The 18,493-nt window shown below is 40.3% G+C and overlaps 2 protein-coding genes across 8 annotated transcripts in view; both read left to right on the forward strand.

The window, feature by feature from the left end:
* Positions 1–13,712, forward strand: part of atp2b3b (ATPase plasma membrane Ca2+ transporting 3b) — a 35,727-nt gene extending 22,015 nt beyond the window's left edge. For 4 of the 5 annotated variants that reach the window (XM_026998193.2, XM_026998195.2, XM_026998196.2 and 1 more), the window contains 5 exons: positions 20–231; positions 357–464; positions 717–899; positions 3,508–3,661; positions 9,650–9,775. In XM_026998193.2, coding sequence (XP_026853994.2) covers positions 20–231; positions 357–464; positions 717–899; positions 3,508–3,661; positions 9,650–9,675 — 683 coding nt within the window. In that variant the 3' untranslated portion in view covers positions 9,676–9,775. Of the gene's footprint in view, positions 1–19; positions 232–356; positions 465–716; positions 900–3,507; positions 3,662–9,649 lie in introns of all 5 variants that reach the window. The other variant, XM_026998197.2, reaches the window with a different exon arrangement.
* A 1,338-nt stretch (positions 13,713–15,050) lies between these two features.
* Positions 15,051–18,493, forward strand: haus7 (HAUS augmin-like complex, subunit 7). 3 transcript variants are annotated; one of them, XM_035522490.1, is made up of 11 exons: positions 15,051–15,069; positions 15,236–15,343; positions 15,694–15,809; positions 16,010–16,077; positions 16,195–16,256; positions 16,570–16,649; positions 16,797–16,994; positions 17,087–17,192; positions 17,307–17,522; positions 17,720–17,831; positions 18,132–18,493. In XM_035522490.1, exons 2-11 carry the CDS (start codon positions 15,287–15,289, stop codon positions 18,191–18,193), a joined length of 1,077 nt encoding a protein of 358 aa, XP_035378383.1. In that variant the 5' UTR covers positions 15,051–15,069; positions 15,236–15,286; the 3' UTR covers positions 18,194–18,493. The 3 variants fall into 3 exon arrangements, with proteins under 3 accessions (XP_035378383.1, XP_026853999.2, XP_026854000.2); XM_026998198.2 differs by having other exon boundaries at positions 15,059–15,343; XM_026998199.2 differs by having other exon boundaries at positions 15,059–15,343; positions 17,090–17,192.

Here is an 18,493-nt window from a genome sequence, read left to right on the forward strand (position 1 = left end):
CCTGCTCTGTGCTGCACAGGAGAGAAGATCTTCAACATCGACAGTGGCCGCAATGCCCCGCTGCACTCGCCCCCATCTGAGCACTACACCATCATCTTCAACACGTTCGTGCTCATGCAGCTCTTCAATGAGATCAACGCACGCAAGATCCACGGCGAGAGGAACGTCTTCGACGGCATCTTCTCCAACCCCATCTTCTGCAGCATCGTGCTAGGCACCTTTGGTGTGCAGGTCCGTAGACCACCAGGCCCTCTCCAAACAAAAGTGTACGTGCACTGCTCCTGGCTGAGCTGGGGCGGCTTTCTGGTGCTCTGTGATGTGTGTGACCATGTTGTGTGTGTGTTTTCCTGGTTCAGATCGTGATCGTACAGTTTGGAGGGAAGCCCTTCAGCTGCGCCCCTCTCAACATGGAGCAGTGGTTGTGGTGCATGTTCGTGGGAGTGGGAGAGCTCCTGTGGGGCCAGGTGAGAGAGCGAGAGCGAGAGAGAGAGAGAGAGAGAGAGAGCGAGAGAGAGAGAGCGAGAGTGAGAGAGAGAGAGAAAAAGATAGATAGATAGATAGATAGATAGATAGATAGATAGATAGATAGATAGATAGATAAAGGGAGATAGATAAAGGGAGAGAGAGATAGAGAGAGACTACATATATGAATAACCACCAGTGATATATATCTAAAAATTGTAGTACTATAGAAACACTTGCCTACTGTGCTCTAGGTCATTGCCACGGTACCCACCAGCCACCTGAAGTGTCTGAAAGAGGCAGGCACTGGGCCAGGCACGGACGAGATGACAGAGGATGACCTGGCCGAGGATGAGGAGGAGATCGACCATGCTGAAAGAGAGCTGCGCAGAGGCCAGATCCTCTGGTTCAGAGGGCTCAACCGCATTCAGACTCAGGTGCTGTTTGCACACCCAGGAACCCTCACCCTTGACCCCTTTGGCCGCTCCGAATTAGAACTGTTTTGTTTTTTTTGGTTTGCTTTGTCTCTCACCATCTCTTTCTCGCTCTTTCTCTCTCTTTTCGTCTCCAGACGCTCCCTGAGAATCACCAAAGCATCATCTTATCCTTGTCTTTCTTTTTCTCTTGTTTTCTCTCTCTTTCCCTCTCTCTCTCTCTCTCTCTCTCTCTCTCTCTCCCTCCCTCTCTCTCTTTCTCTGTGTCTCATTCCGACCCTTCACTAAATGAATATAGATGTCCCTAACAGGGATCTATAAAGCTCCTCCCCTACTCAGAGCTGTTTTGCTACTCTGTTATGTAACTGGAGTCTTTTAGAGGCCTGATTAATGCTGTGTTTCCCCTCTGAGCTGCAGGTCCATCCACTTGGCATCTATGGAACGTTCTGCTATGGCTCTTCCCAGTGTGCATAATAAGGGCTCGTTATGTCTTATTAATATTTTGTATTCTAAAAGCTTAAATCAGTGTACCTTTTTATTAACTTGATTGCCTGAGGTGGAATATAAACAAAAAAAACCTCATGTTTTCATCTTGGGTATTTTGTTTGTCTGGGTCTCTGATGCTATTAAATGATCCCTGTAGACCTGATGTTGTTTAAGAGGTTCCTTTTCTCAAAACCTACGTTTTCTGCTTCTGTTATTCTCTGTTCACTGTAAGGACTCTTCCACAGCCTTCTTTGTTTTCTGAACTACATGTTTAGAGGCATTTCCTTTTTCTCTCTTGATTTGATGTCATTCCCTTTTTGCCCTCAGTCTCCATGATATTTAGCCTCTCCTTCTGCCAGACTCTTTTTACTGTTTTTTTTCCTATCTATGGCGCACGGATAGTAAATATTAAATCCACTTTAACCGCATTCAGATTCAGGTGCTTTGTGTGATTATGTGTGTGGAAATAGTAAATATGTAAATATGTAAAACTGTAAATAGTAAGTCCACTTTAATCAAAATCCAATCAAAATTAGCTGTTAGCAGGGCTTGGTGAAGTTAGGCTGTGTGAGGTGTATATTGTTGTTAGATGAGGCAGCTCCGTGAGCAGTGTGTGGTTTGCTAAACCCACTAGAATTGCTGAGCAACGGTGGAGTTTGTAGTTGGAACTCAAAGTGAGTTGATATGATGCTGTGATATCCTGGGAGAATGTTTGGATCACAGAACTTCTGGTTGTACAAACTGCAGCTCTTGGAAGGTGTATAGATTTTGAGAGGTCCATATAACAACAGGAGGGGGTATATACTTCCCTAGAGGATGGGAGGTGCAGCGAATAGACTGAGAGGATGTGTAGAATACAGCTGAGAGTGGATCTATAGACTGTGCCAGGATGTTTATAGTGCTTTTTAGATACACAGGATCTATATACTCTAGGAGACTATTGATTACAGCTCAGAGAGGATCTATAGGCTCTGGAAGGAAGTGTAGACTGCAGCTCTCTGTTATGGCCTCTCAGTCGTATTAAAGAATGTTTGCTGCCTGGGAAGTGGAGATCCTGGCATACAGTTAATTGCAGTAATACAATCCCAGCTTCAAAGAACAAAGAGTCTGAGAAAAGCCTTTCAGAATCTTAATGCGCACGCACACACACACACACACACACACACACACACACACACACCTTCTTTTGGCAATTGCTAACATTTGCACTGCCACTCCTTCTTTTGTGCACACACACACACACACACACACACACACACACACACGTATGTAGTGGGCTAACTTGACAGAATGGCTCTGTATTAATGGTGGATAGACAGCAGGGGTGACAGGTGCAGAGTGCTGAAGTGTCAGCAAAGCCCCTTACGAGGTTTCCATCGATCTCCTCCCCGCTCGACACCGAGTTGGTAAAACACAACATCACAGATGCTAGTTTTATATCATCAGTCAGTGGAATTTGATCAGGGCACTCATACAAAGTGATTGGGCCCAGACCATACCACTGAGTTTTAAACTAAGATGATCAGTTTAGTTGTACACCGGGTGTAGGGTTTACCGTAATTCCCACCTTTGCTTGTATATTTGTATGCATACATTAGGGGTGAGCGGATGACTGTGCCAAACGTATCAAAGCATGTTTCATAAAGGTAATCATTCATTTTGTGCATTTAGAGGCACCCCCCCACCCCCAATTGGTTTCAAAGCATCAATCGTGCTGCTTTTTAATAGACGGCTAACTGTTGCTACTTTCTCCTGTAATTTATTCTTTCCAGAGTGCCACTGGACACTGACATGCTGCCTCTAAGGCTGTTTGACCCTGTGAATAATGAGGGCTGTATTTTATTAAGTCAGATTTAGGGGATCCCAGGTTTACTTTGTTTACTTGAAAAGCGGATTTGATTGATCCAGTCACAGCCTTGGATGTGACCAGAGCTTGGGTGTGTTGGTGTGTACACACAAGGACGTCATTTTGAGCGTCATGGTTTTGCCCATATTACATCATGCTGGAGAAATGTTAAACCACTTGCTTGGTACAGTGTTATCGCATATTCTTTCTCTATAATCCACCCCTCCCCCTGCCCTCTCTAAAGTATATCTGTGTGATGTGGTTCTCTCTCTCCTGCAGATGGAGGTAGTGAGTACGTTCAAGAGAAGTGGTTCGTTTCAGGGCGCAGTGAGGCGGCGTTCTTCTGTGCTCAGCCAGCTCCATGATGTAACCAATATTTCTACCCCCACTCATGTAGTTCTCTCCACTGCCAATGCAAGCGTCGCCCCCGGGAGTGAGTCCCACCGCTATCCTTGTGTCAGACATAACATGACATAACCCACACACAGATACGCATGCATGCACACACACACACACACACACACACACACACACACACACACAGAAGCCCTTACAGCGCACTGACCAACACACATATACTCTTTCATATACTCTTTCACACATATACTCTCAAGCATGCATGTTCGTCCTCATACAAACATTGCACCAGGAGGTTTTTGTTTTGTTTAGTTTAGTTTTGTTTTTTGATGTTTATGGTTTTGTGTTTGGTTGGTTGGTTTTGTTTGTTTGTTTTGGAGGGTTGCCTGTGGTTGTTCTCATTTCTGGGACTGTGGCTCTTTGCAAGATGGCCTGTCTGACTCCATGGACTGTTGTTTGTGTGTAAACAACCCCCCCACCCCACCCCCGGCTGGCTTGTTGTGTTGGTGCTCTCCTCTTGCTGTCGGATTGTCCTTGTCTGATGGGCTTGGCTTTGTTTGCAGTGCCCTCTGGATGGGCCAAGTAAGCCATTTTCTCGCTCTCTTGGTCTCTCTCTCTCTCTCTCTCTCTCCCTCTTTCCTCTTTGCTTTCATTCAATTCAAGCACTTACAGCATTGAAGCACTCTGTTAAATGCCTCTTCTGTTCCTATGACATGAGATATTCACAGTTTAGAGTTTCACTCTCAGGGTTGGGTTACATGAAAATTCCAGCAACTAATACACCGCTATTTGGAACCTTGATAATGGAAAAGTAGTTCAGCCAGTTACTCATGTCTTTCCCCTCATCAAAACTGGGTTACACGTTTTCTGCATTAGAAAAAGTATCGCTGCCTATCAATTAGTGAATAGAACTGGTTGTGATCTGAATAGAACTGATTGTGATCATAAATCAGTAAGGATTTTTGCAGTCCCCTGACCATGTACCTCAACCATGAGAGAACTCTCATTCCTGGTAGAGGAGAGAGATTCATCTGAACAAAATGATTGCTCACAGAGGAAATGCCCAGAGATAATGGCACCACCACTTATTTGGGGGACCTTCCTGGTGTCAAGCGTGGTGTGCTGTGGTAGAAAGCTGAAGCTCCGACGCGTTCGTTTGATCAAGCATTTCAAAATGTGGTGAACAGTTCTGGCCTGTCCAGCTGGTAAACCTTCGAGTATAAGCCCTATAAAGTTCTCCTTTCTTCCCTTCTCTCCCTCTCTCTCTCTCTCTCTGTCTGTCTGTGGTTTTTTCCAGATAATGCAGGATGCTTGTAAAAGTGTCTCCTAATGTCTCTGTACTTCTAAACCCTTTCCACAGGTTTATCAGTCAGCGTCTGTCACTCTTTCTCTCTGGCACTCTGTCTCTCTCTTTATCTCTTCTCTGCCATTTGTTTGTCATCCCTTTGTTTGTTTTAGTCTTCTACCTTTTTCTGTAGGCTACCTGCTCTCTCAGTCCTCTTTCTGTGATATTTAAATGTGTCATCATAAACATGAAATATGAATTTAAATCTAAAATAGTTTAAAACCACTCAATTTAACACGTAACCCTTACTGTTGTTTGTGAGTTCCTTTTATTCGTATGGCTTACAGTACAGCGTTAAAAGAGAATTCTCAAAGCTTGTCGAGCGACAAGGCGCTTTGTGCTCTTCTGCTTTGTCTTTCTCCATCATGCTCGCGGCTCGTGTGCTCACAGCTCGCTTTTGGTTGCAGGGCGGAAGCGTCGGGCTTCTACCCCCATGCCTCCCCAAAGCACCACCCTTCAGCTGTCTGCTCTGTCCACTGCTTCATCGTCCACGTCGATGCGCGTCTCATCCCATTCCATCTCGTTCTGGATGTGTTTGGGTGGGCGCGTGTTACGTGTTATGTCCATGTTTTCGTGTGGGACCCTCCCTCCTTGCTTTTTACCCGCTACCTCCTCCCCTCCACGTCTTTATATCCTTGTCATATCTGGTTTCTCTGGCTGCAGGAAGATGACTGTAGATGGCTGACTGTATGTTTACACTTTTTCAGCTTTCGAACTGCTTCCCGAGGGATTACAGTTGTAAAACACCAGGCCTCAGTCAGAAAAGCACTTGATATAAATGTGAAACTATCCTAATATATGCTAACATATGTTAATATGTTAGCATACACTAATTACATTAAATCAGCAAAAAATAAGGAAATTAATGTTTTGGAAAAAGTACTGTATTTAGGTTAGTCTGTCTTGCGATAGCTCTTAAAAAAAATCTTTCATTCTTGCCCACAAGCCAGTTTATACAGTTCATATAGAATATTTTAAAAGTCTGGGAATAACAATTTAATAAGTGGCATTCATACCTTGGACTAGGAGAGCATGAGGGGTCATAAGCACTGCCACTGAGAGACATTTATGTTTACTCCTCTGTCAGAGCTCTTATTGCTTGAAACATTTACCATGTATGGTAACAAGCCAGTGCCAAATGCAGTACACACAATCAGTCTCTCTGTTTGCAACAAGGGGAGTTTCCACTGGGAAGTGTTTATGACTGAAGATGAGTTATAAAAGCTTTCCTTTCTACTTGAAGCTTTGGTTACTTGCAGTAAATCGGACTCATTCATCTTCCTCGTAACTGTGAACTTTGGCATGAGGGGATATGGTTATCGGTCCTCTTGGAGAGAGATTGCTGAATTAAGAACAGTTTGGAGGTTTAATATCCAATGGCTGTAAACAAGTGGCAATATTAATTTAATGTTTGATAAATGCTATATATGGCCAGACACATGTAATACACAGCTAGTCCCAGCACTAAATGGAATTTTCTTTATGAATTACAATAGCATTAACACCTACATTAGAAACTCAGAAGTAGATCTTAGGATTTACTGAAGGTCCATAATTCATTTGGTAGTTTCATCAGTTCACTGGTGAAGTTAAGTTTGCTTAACCCTTCACTGGGGGAACTGTAGACCATCAAATCATACTGATGATCTGACCCCAGAATGCACGTTCATGAGATCAACTCGACAACATGAATTCAGAAGCTGTGAGGTCATTAATGTAACAGGATGTGAGGTCATTATCATGAGCCTCTGGTTTTCATCAAAGTTCCTTTTAAGCACAACCTCTCCCCTCCCTCTGCTTAGAATAACTGTTGCTGCTTTACTGTCTCTTATTTAGCTGCAATTGATTTGCAGAACATCCTTGGGGGTAAAAGATTTGCCGAATGAAACATATTTTTATTTGTTTTGTTTTTTAATGATCAGGTTTTTCCATCAAGCTTTTTCTTTGAAGGCCAGCGAGTGGGAGACAGTGAAGTGTGATCTGGCATGTTAGCAGAGCAAAGAGAAAACATCATTTAATCCTAGTAACACCCAGTCTTCACTTTTCTCTATTCCTCTACTATGGGCAATATACTCGAACGTTTACCTGTATTTATGCAACAACAACAAAAAAACAAACAAACAAACAAAAAAAAAGTCAAAAAGCAAAAATTAAAACAAACAAAAATGAGATTTGCATAAGGTCTTTTTTTTTTTTTGCTGACAAACAGGCTCTTTGGAAAAACAGATAATCACTTAACCGAATGCTTGACCTTTTCTTCCTGTTTGTTTGTGGTTTTCTGTCCTTTAAATCTTTGGTTTTTTCTGGTTCGTTTAGACTGTTTTCCTTTGCTGGGTGAGTTTTTGACTCAGAAGGGGCTGGGGGTGGCCTCCACTGGCCTCTAACCACAGCAAAGGAACGTGCTCCTAAATCTATTCATTTCCAAAAATAAAAAATAAAAAAATTATATATATATATATATATATATATATATATATATATATATATATATATATATATATATATATATATATATTTATTTATTTATTTATATATATATATATATATATATATATATATATATATATATATATATATATATATATATATACATACACACACACACACACACACACACACACACACACACACACACATATATATATATATATACACACACACATCAGAGATGCGGGTGTGTATATGTGCTGTGGCTTCATTTGATTTGCTCTTATGGCATGAGACTAGCTGCACACCATCATGCATTCATTTCTTTTCTTAATTTAATTTGTTTTGATTTTCTTTGTGTACTTTTGTTGTTGTTGTTGTGTTGGTGGTGGTGGTGTCTGTAATAGAACAGCAGCTGCACTGGAATGAGTACATCACAATGTGTGTTGGTTTTTGATTGGCTCCTGTGTTCCTACACTCTTCTCCTGGTTAGGTTGCCTACTGCAGAACACATGAGCTCATGCCAGCTCTTCTGTTCACCCTTGTGCACCTGTTTGCATTGCTGCATGTCAAATGATGCTCTGCTCTCTCTCTCTCTCTCTCTCTCTCTCTCTCTCTCTCTCTCTCTTTTTCTCTGTCCACTGATCTGCTCCTTACCACCATCCACATTTATCCAATACTACTTAGCATATTTTGGCAAGGAGCAAAGTGTAGAGATCCTGAATTTTGCAACTTACAAACTTACAAACACAGACAGAACCAGGCATATGATACTGGACCCAGACAGCAATCTGTTTGTGCTGATTCAGTGGCTTTGGAGTAGCTGTGTGTGTGTGTTTACTGTGCTTGTAAGTGTTACTGTGCTTGTAAGTGTCACAGTGCTTGTTAAGATCTCATGTCGCAGTACTTGGTGTCAAACACACTATGCATGAAATGGCCAGAGTCAGAGTAGGGAGGCGTCATCATGCTTCCAGAAAGATCTGTAGGGTTTTTATATTCACTATTGGTTACAAAATCACACACCAACGAATCATATTGCACACCTTATTATATAAGGAACCTAGAAAATCCACTTTTTTCCTTGTTCAGAAAGGAACCATAATATTCTTTAGGTCAGGCTCATGTCCACATCACTGATTGAACCTTACTGTTCAACACACTACAGCTGCAATCTTTTAACAGCCCAACACTCTTCTTCTCATTAACATTCATTGATTGATGGCTTCAAATAGGCTATGCATGCTACCATGTCATGCCACATCACAGTCATGTCAACAGAGAGCTGCTACTTCATTTACATATCTGTGATGTAACAGATGAGGCATCAGTCATATTTCCTACATGACTGTGGTTGAAGTGCAGTCCTCTGCCCCTCACTGTGGGTGCATCCTGGTGCCATTTGGACCGCCAGTCACCTGTCTGTGTGCGCCTGCCTCTTTTCCCCGTTAATGTTCCACTCAACAGTCTACTGCAGATTCTAACCCACCGTCTTTTCCTTTGGCTGTGTTTGTGTGTATTCAGGCATCGCTCTCTGTTTGCCTAACTGCCTGTTTCTATCACTATTTCAGTCTCTTGATATATAGTTGGATACACACATACCTAGCATTTGTTTTGTGTTGGCTGTATTTGTGCCTGCGTGCTTCCGTTTGTCTGTCTGGAGCTTGTTATGTTCTGTTTTGTGTTTCCTAGAATGAACGTCATTGTCTTGACTGTGAATGACAGTGGTGAACTGAATGTATGAGTCCATTTCCTGCTACCTAAGTTATGGTTTCGTTTTGCTTGTTATCCCTCTTTGAGAAACCCTTAAGATCTGGTTGTGCAAGACATTCCTGAAATTTAAAAAAAAAAAAAAAAAAAAAAAAAAAAAGACAAAACCATAAGTGTCCCAAATTACACCAAAGTGATAAGCAAATACTGATTATGAAAGTAAAACAGTTGAAATTAGGTTATCTATGGGCTTAATAACTGTACATTTGTTATGATGGAAAGAAGGATTTGGTGGTATATTGCAGCAACTTGATCTTGAGCTGTCTGTGCATTATAAAAGCTGTCCAGGGAAGGTTCTGGGGTGTCCCATGACCATCTCTAGCAGACACACACTGAACGATGTCTATGCTCTTACCCCTCTCTCTGCACACCCTCTTATCTTTTCCTTTTTTATTCTCCCTTTGCCTCTTCCTCTTGGGTTTTTTAATTTCTTTCCCTTCTCATCCCTCCATATTACCCCCCTACTCTTTTATTTTTCTTCTTCTCTCGTCCTTGTGTTCTCTGTCATCCCCTCCTGTCACACAGATGCGGGTGGTGAAAGCGTTCCGTAGCTCACTCTATGATGGCATTGAGAAGCCCGAGTCCAGGAACTCCATCCACAACTTCATGGTGCATCCCGAGTTTCTCATCAATGACTTTGTCCACAACATCCCACTGATCGACGACACAGACATTGACGATGAATCAGAGCTGTCCAAGTACAACCACCACCTGCACCCTGCGCTCCGCAAGCCTCCGCCTCCTCCGGTCCAAACCCAGCAGCGTTCCCGCCCACCACTGCGTCCCTACCGCCAGTACAGCCTCCCTGCCACACCCAACTGCAACAACAATGCCATCAAGAGCAGCATCCACCTCCTGACCCACCCCACAGACTACACTGGACACTGGACCTCCCCTTCCCGACAGATGTGCCCCCTTCTCAGCCTGGAGACCTCACTATGACTGTCTGTGCTTTGGAGGAAGGGCACCTGCAAGACTTTGAGGATACGGACACATAAGCCGCGAGAACTGGAAGTGGTGGAGGAGTGGGCGGCTCCTCTGGACACAGCATTGTGTGCGCTTACCCACCCCAGCCAATAAAAAAAAATAGACAAGCTCCACTGAATCGTCACCTCTCGCTATTACCACCGCCAACCACTAAAGCAACATGAGTCCTTACGTCTTTACAGCCCCACAGACACCCCCTCCTCTCACTCTGTGAAGGGGAGACCAGAGTGTCGTGTGCCTGTGATAACTGAGACTGGGCCTAGGAAGGTGAGAATGCATCCCCATTGGAGGGAGGGGGGTAATTTCATATGGGACTTTTAATGGTAAATCCATGTTTGTCACTTTTGACTTTCCAGAGTGCAAACACACTATGAGCGCCCTGCAGGCAGAGTAGGGGTCAAATCACTCCATTTTTTATTGATGTTATTAACATCATTGTCATAACTACTTCTACAACCTTATTATTATGACCGTCATCATTCGTGCACAGATTATTGTCATTATGTTTGGAAATACAATTTTTATTACTATATAACTAATGCTATATGGATGAGCTTTAACAACAACATTTATTTATTTATATATCTATTTATTTATTTACTTAGTTACTTTTTATTTTCGCCCACTCCGCAACATTTTTTTCATTCTTGCTTTGTCTGTTTCTCTCTCTTTGTGTGTGTATGTGTTGTGTCTGTCCTAAAAAAGAAAAAAATACAAAAATAAGTACTAACAATACAAAGTTACAATAAATTTAAACTTAAAAGTAAAATAAATTATAATGCATCTGCAAATAGCAAAACAAAACAAAACATTACTGCCATTTATTCTTCTATTAGATCAAGTTACATTCATTGAAAATTTATTTTGCAAGATTTTGCTCAAGATTTTATTGTTGATGCCTGTTGTCTGAGGTCAATTGCTAAACTCACAAAGGAAGTAAGGTTTGTTTGAACTAAAAGCCATTCTTATGATTTCATAATATTTCAAACATCTAAATGTACTGGTTGAAATATGCTACTGGGTAGATCATTTCAATGACCTTTCCATTAATGTGTAACAGCTGATATGATGACTTTTATATCAGTACAGGCCTTATGATCCTTTCAGTGATCACACTGGCTGATTTACCACAGCTGAAAATGGATGTGGATTTGCCCAGTCTCAGCATTCCATAGCATTATCAGGACTGTTAGTTCAGTTTCCATGTTTTGCAAATTACACGAACAAAATGCATTTACCCTTTAAAGCATTGTTACATAATATGATTCGCTCATAACCTAAACATACTTGCTGGCCCTTTAAATTCATTCATAGCCACTCATGGTTTTGGACATTGGTATATTTTTTTGTTGATGTCAACTAGGGGTAAATGTTTGTGAAGAAGTCAAACGTGACTGCAGACTGTGGTTTCAGTGAATGAAACCAGGACAGGAAATCCTGTCCTATACTGCCAGTATTTTCATCATGTAACTAATATCAAAGAAATGAATGATGGACAATCTGTGACATCGCTTTTGCACATTATCAGGGCTCACTGGTTTAGACAAACAGTTTAAAGGTGAAACAACCCTGTGGTCACCAGTAGACTTTGACAAAATGCAAGTACACTGTTTTGCATAGTGATGGGTCTCTTTTGGTATCATAAATGGGATACCAAAAACTTGAATGCTGCCCAGCACACATAACGTACCATACCACTGCATGCATGATGTACCATGATACATTGTAGAACATTAGCTTCGAGTACATTCCATTCCAACACTCCATAGATTTGAATACTAGAAGGGATAACATCTTGTACACCATTCTGGGTTGGTATATCCAAGATCATATTACTATAGTCAATGCATTGCAATGCAATACAATCATCTGGGGAATTGGACCGGCACTTATGCAACAGACTGCCCTGTCCACAGCTCTGTGTAATAAGCTTGACAACATGTACATAAGGCTCTCAGAAATCCTTTATCTGTATAGAATACTTTTCTAGAGTGCCCAGTTGTCATAGACTGGCAAATGTTGAAAGCATACAATGCAAGCATGAACATCGATGGAACATCATGTCATTGCATTGCTCGTGGTGTCTGTGCAGAGCATGTGTTGATATCATAGCGCAGCTTGTTGCCATTGTTTGACTTCACCTTTGTCTATTGATAGTCCATTTCCACTAGTTTTCACTGTGTCTTCAGCAGTAGGTGGATATACATTTCTCCTTACGGTCATTTATGTGCTGCTGCCTGCTAATATTCACTAGTTCCTTGGCCCTTTTCCCCCATATGGCTACAAAATAGTGTCTTGGATTGGAGTAGTGCCTCACTGCCACTCTTGCTGATTAAAATGAGTGATTAAAATGGGTGGTCTATCCTGCACTGATCAGGACTTTGGAGTTGATGTCCTGTGGATAACTCTGAGAATACCAATGAAGAACATTAGGACACAGCTTAGTGAGAGACATTTCTTCCACCCATTTCAAACACTGCAGAGGTAAAAGTGATGGCTCTTTATGTGTGTCAAAACCACTGAAAGGCTCTATGTTACTCCCAGTCCCAGTCCCAGTGGAGTCTCATGTACTGAGAGCGCTGGTAGGTTTTGAAGGAACATGGAGTCATTCAGTGCACTGACACAACTCACTAATATGATGGCCCACAAGGGTAGAAATGATGAAACTGAACTTGTTCAACCCATAAATATGTATTTTGCCTAACTTTATCTAATCTTAAATGAATCTTAACTGTATCAAAATAGTCTCCAAAGCTATATTTGTCTCTGAATTATTTTAAACCTGAATATCTAAGTTGTAGACCCCTTATCCGACTTCCCAGAAATATATACTGGTACTTGTATGGTATTGCTCCTTCAACTTCACCTATCAGCAGTTTTACCAAGGCTCATGATTCTGATAGAGTTGAAGGTATATATATATATACAGGAAAACAAATCATCCACAAAGTCCATTGTCTGCCTTTTGTTCCATTTCGTTGTAGGAAATCACTCAAGGTAAGGTGAAACACTTCAAAATGTGAAAAGAGTATATAATATATTTAATATAAAACTTATAAGATATTGTACAACTGCACCACCGCTGTACATTTTTGCCAAAATGTGCACATGTGCATTTTTTGTTTACAATTTAAGCACATTTTTATTTTACTCTTTAGGCCGATGTCTCTTCCTCTATCTTTATTTCTCTTTTTGCTTTTTTTTGTAAAGAATTGAAATTAAACATCTTGTACATTATTATGATTATTATTATATAACTATTATTATTGGGTTTTTTTTTCCAGCAGTGCTCTTTTAACTGATGGGTAAAAACAGACAGTTGCACATTCTCCTGAGCATACTCTTACTGCGCTACAATGAGTAAAAAAAAGACCAAAAAAATTAAAAGATAAAAAAAAAAATCCAAACTATTAAATATATTAATAATTACCTGCCTGTTACTTAAGAGAAAAAAAGTATCTATACATGATGAAAGAACACACCTGTATACTGTAGACTAAACTGTATGGAAATCTAAGAATTTACTGGGAAAATAAGTCAACACTTTTTGTCTGTATAAAAAAAAACAAAGTATTCTACAATAATAACTTTGACCAGTGTCTGTGGTTGTGTTTCTTTGTGTGACTGTGCTCATTTCTTTAGTATGAGGAAACACATACACCAGAATATCAAGCACAATCTTGTGCCAATTTATTAATTGGATCTGTAGCATTCATGGAAAAAGAAAACATAAAATCATAGCTGATCAGCTGTTTTACAGATTTATTTAGCAATAAATCATATAAACACTAATGTTAATTGCCAGAACAAGCTGCAGTTTGCCATTTTAGATCTGACGTTTTCTGAGTTCAACTGCTCCCATATGCAGTGATCCTCTCAAACACAGCAGTGTTTTAGGAACTTATGTATGCCAACCTCAACCATATCTACATTATGTTTCGATTGCTTTGGCGGACATACCCACGTACTCTTAAAATGCATATCCAGAGAGCCGATTAACATGCAACCACTTTGCCTTACCACTATGGGTCGCTTCAACTAGTCGAATGCCTAATCAGCACCAATTTCAATTAATTGTGTTGCTTCTTCTTTTTCAGTAAATTTGTGTTAAGGCTGACAGACTGATCCAGGTGCCCTTCAAACTTTACCGCGGCTGTCAAAAAGATTTTAGTGCAAACGCAAATAAATCTTAGAAATGTATACTGATGCAGACCAGTAACATTCAGTAGGCTACAGACAGAGAGAGAGAGGAAGGAAAATGAGGGAGGCACGTTTATTGTCACGTCATTACGTCTGCGTCCTCACTGACAACGAATCTTGACGGAAAGGTGGATGAATGCGTACAAGATTACAGATTAAATTAAATAATATTTAAAATGAGAATATAACACGATCTGACAAAAATATAGAATAGCGTGTGAGAGAGAGAAAGGCGCATGGAATGCGCTGCAAAAGGAATTTCAAATGTTCAAAATCTCCCATTGCTACTTTCAAGCATTTTGACCGTATCATTTACGATGTCTAGTGGAAATAATTTCCAAGGAAGAAATTAGTTTGCACAGAACAAAGTGCTCAGAACCGGTTAATTTATAAATGGGGCCTGTATCACATAAAAACATATTGGAAAATATTGAGTTAACCATACTCTCTTATAATAATAATAAGAAGAGCATAGAAAAATATTTGCAAAAAGTATATACAATTTAAATGAAAAAGGAAGATTAAAAGAACATTCAGGAGTATTTTGCTTGTCATTCTTTTGCAGTTGATTATATTCTGTCGAACACCGTTGGACAGCTTAGATTCTGGGCGTTTTTCATTTTCCGATTAATGTTTTAAACAGGCTTTGGATATTTTTGCTGGAACTGACAGCCCTGCAAACCATAATTCACAATTGCTCTTGAAACTGACGACGTTAGTTTGTGAGACTTTTACTGGACCTGGCAACCGTGCAGCCCGTACGTCGCAATTGCCCTTGAAATTGAAATCATTGATATAGTTACATATCTTGTAAAATATTACAATTTGTGTAACTATTTTTATGCATCTGATATACTCCAACATGGATATGCACTATATTGTAATTTATAGTTAATTTACAGAATTCGTTGGCGTCTATTTTAGCAACAGGGAGGTTGGAGGTTCAGACTGAACGCGACTGTTTCGGATAACACTATGGCGGGGAATTCGAAAGAGCAGCAACTGTCTCTGCGCGTTTACAACAGCCTTCAGGTAACTTTATTTTGGCAGAATTGGAAAGATTGAGCTACTTCATACGCAGCATATAGTTTTTAACCCAAATACTGACTATAGCCAGCTAGCTAGTAAACTTGAATAAAGTTAACTGGATAGCTAGCAATAGCTAACCTAGCATAACAAAAAAAAAATGGAGTCAAGCAAGCCAGTTGCTAACTAGCTAACATAACGCTATCTACTTTTCGAGCACAACTATGTTTGCCTTTTACATCAGTATTGTGTAAAGGCTGCCTTTTTTCGCAGCAAGAATCGTCTGTGTCATTCGCGGATTGATCGCAGCTATCGAAAGGTATAAGATGAATTTAATAATTCACTAACTTATTCAGCGCTTCGGATGCCCTTTGGTTGATGGTCTATACCTGAGAGAAGCGGACAGTATGCAAGATCTTCTGTGTAAGCCTTCGCAACATCGCATGGATATACTGAAATGGATTTGCGTCAGGTATATTACTCGCCAGGCTGAAGGAATCTCCTACAACAGCTAGCAACGTCAATCTTACTTTTAAAAGCCTAGCTAGTTATTGATAGCTGTCTGTCTAATTACCGATATAGTACACATCACAAGTATAATAATTTGACTATAATTTGATTAGTTAACAGTATATTTAACAGTACTTAAACCGAAATTTGTGTTTGGCAAAGAATCTGCCCATCCCTGAAAGAGAAATTCTCTGCAATGAAATCGTCGCAGACTGAGGAAGTGGTAAAAGGTAAAGAGAATTCCCTGCAAAATGTGTAATTGGTTTGTTGTGTTCTACGCGATGTGTAGCCTATTGCTCCACGTGGAAATGGACGACCAAATGTTTTAATCGTTCTTTGCTACACAGAAATCACACGATTTGGGCATGAAATGATGCTGTGTAAAGCCGATGACCAGGAGCTAATCAAGGTATGACATTAAAAATGTATTCGAATAAAAAGTCATTAATACTTGGGTACAGCTGAAGCATACAGATAGATGATGAGTGTCATTAGCAGTTTCGTCGTATGTGATATATGTTGACAATCCAATCAACATGTGGGAGTGTTTGAGGTATCCTTAGAGCTGAGAATTGTATGCAAGTCTGACGTCATCATCTGATTTGGAAACAAGGGGGTAGATTCTTAAGGAATGTAGCTGGTTTCTAAACTAATTTTGCTGTTGGTTTGAAAGAAACTATATTTTATGGAGCTCATTTTGGCACGTTCTGTTTTATGTACAGGGATGTGCCACCTCTTTAAAACAGCTTTTGTTTTTGGAAGAACTTTTAATGATTGCCAAGGACAGCAACTACACATCTCAGTAAATATTTTTTTGTTTCTTGCTTTGTTCTATTGTGCATTTGATGTTTAAACTATGTGAATAGCAGCATTCAACAATTTTGACAAACAGTTCATTTTTTACATTGCAATTTAATTGGCATTGGCTGGTTTTCAATGATATGCATAGAGAAAAATCTGGAGATGAAGATGTGAGGAATGAGGGTCTTCTGGGAGATCTAATGTCTCCCGATCACCTGCCTGACCTGATTCAGCTGATGAATCCTGTTTGCACACCCTGGTCTGCGCACATACGGGAGCACCTGAGAGTCTCTCAGCCTGCTCAGTCCAAGGGGAACCGTGGAAAAGGGAGTGATTTCAATAACAGGTTGTTATGCTGTATTTCTTTAGTTGTCACCCTGTGATGCTTACAAGGAGTGGTCATTTGAAGCTACCCATAATTGTATGTCCTTGTTTAAGTAGTCCGCATCATTCAGGCCTTGGTAAACTTGGTGATGGCAATTTAGGCGAAGCCACAGCCCTCCTGCAATCCACTCAGAATGCTTTAGAGGAACTCCGCAAAGAGGTGAGATGTTTGGAAGTAATAGTCCTTCACCAGGTGCTTTTATTTCATAATGCACATTTTTCCCCCTTTGCTGCTATCCCTCTCTTATACCCAATCGTCCATTTTCTTTCTTAGTGTGACTTCCTGCAGTCTAACCCGCAAAGCTCTGGGGTCTCGCTGTCGCCCTGTGCTCTAAAAGTGGCAATATCAGACATGGCTCAGCTCATGAGTGCCTTCAGCCAGGTCTACAGCACAGACTTTAAGGACTACTGTCAGAGAGCACCTCCTGTCCTCAGTCCCAGCGCACAGGTCTTCCAGTGTGTACATCAGCTCCTGCACCGCTGCAACATGGTACCACTTCTCATATTAAAAGACCTACTCATCTTGTAGCTCTAGATTTATGGTTCTGTAGATTTCTGTAATCGGCTGAGGCGTTATGCCACACAAGTTTATCTTCAGCAGACTTTCAGTGTAAAGCCTTGTAGAGATGCAAATGATGCAACAAAGACTAGGCTGCAGTGGATGGAGAAAATATCTCTGCTATTTAGGAGCTGGAGGCGCTGCAGCAGCTGTCAGAAACCTCATCCTCAGTGATGAAGACAATGAGACGAATACAGGCAGACCGGCAGTACTGGGCCAAGGGAGAGAAGCAGACACTGTGTAAGTATTTATTTTTATGGAAGCAGGTTTGGAAATGATGCATAATGAATCGGTATTTAAAAATATTGAAAATAGTCATAATTACACAATATTAGCAGTTATTAGAGGAGGTTCATTTTCAGTATACATATTTGATATTTAAGACTGTTTGAAGAAGCCTTTACACAAATTTTTTTTTCTTTGCTTAATCAAATTCTGTTATATTTAGTCTATTATTTCTTGTTAAATGGCAATTGTTTTTATCTTTGTTTGATTTGAAATGCTTTTTTAGTAATTTTCATATACAAAATTAATTTTCAGCTGACCAATTGGAGTCGTTGAGGAATAGATACACTGCTTTTCTGTCACATCACCATTCATAACAATTTTAGAACTCACTTTTCCTAGTTTTGGCCTGAATTTCTACTGTAGCATGAGTCATAACAATGTATAATGTTTTCAAAGCTTATTCATGTTTCTGCTGTTCAATTTCACTTTGTAAATATTTTGTACTCATTCATCAGTATTTTACTTAAATAGAATTATGAGCTTATGATGTTCTATGATGAATAAACATCTGTATTATGACAAACTGTCACAATAGGGCAAAAATTGTGTGTTGTGAAGATCTTTTGTTAGTGATTTAAAAAGTGACCTGATGTATTAAAGGAATTACATTTCTA

The sequence above is a fragment of the Electrophorus electricus genome, chromosome 24 (assembly GCF_013358815.1).
Source record: "Electrophorus electricus isolate fEleEle1 chromosome 24, fEleEle1.pri, whole genome shotgun sequence".
Classification (NCBI taxonomy): Eukaryota; Metazoa; Chordata; class Actinopteri; order Gymnotiformes; family Gymnotidae; genus Electrophorus; species Electrophorus electricus.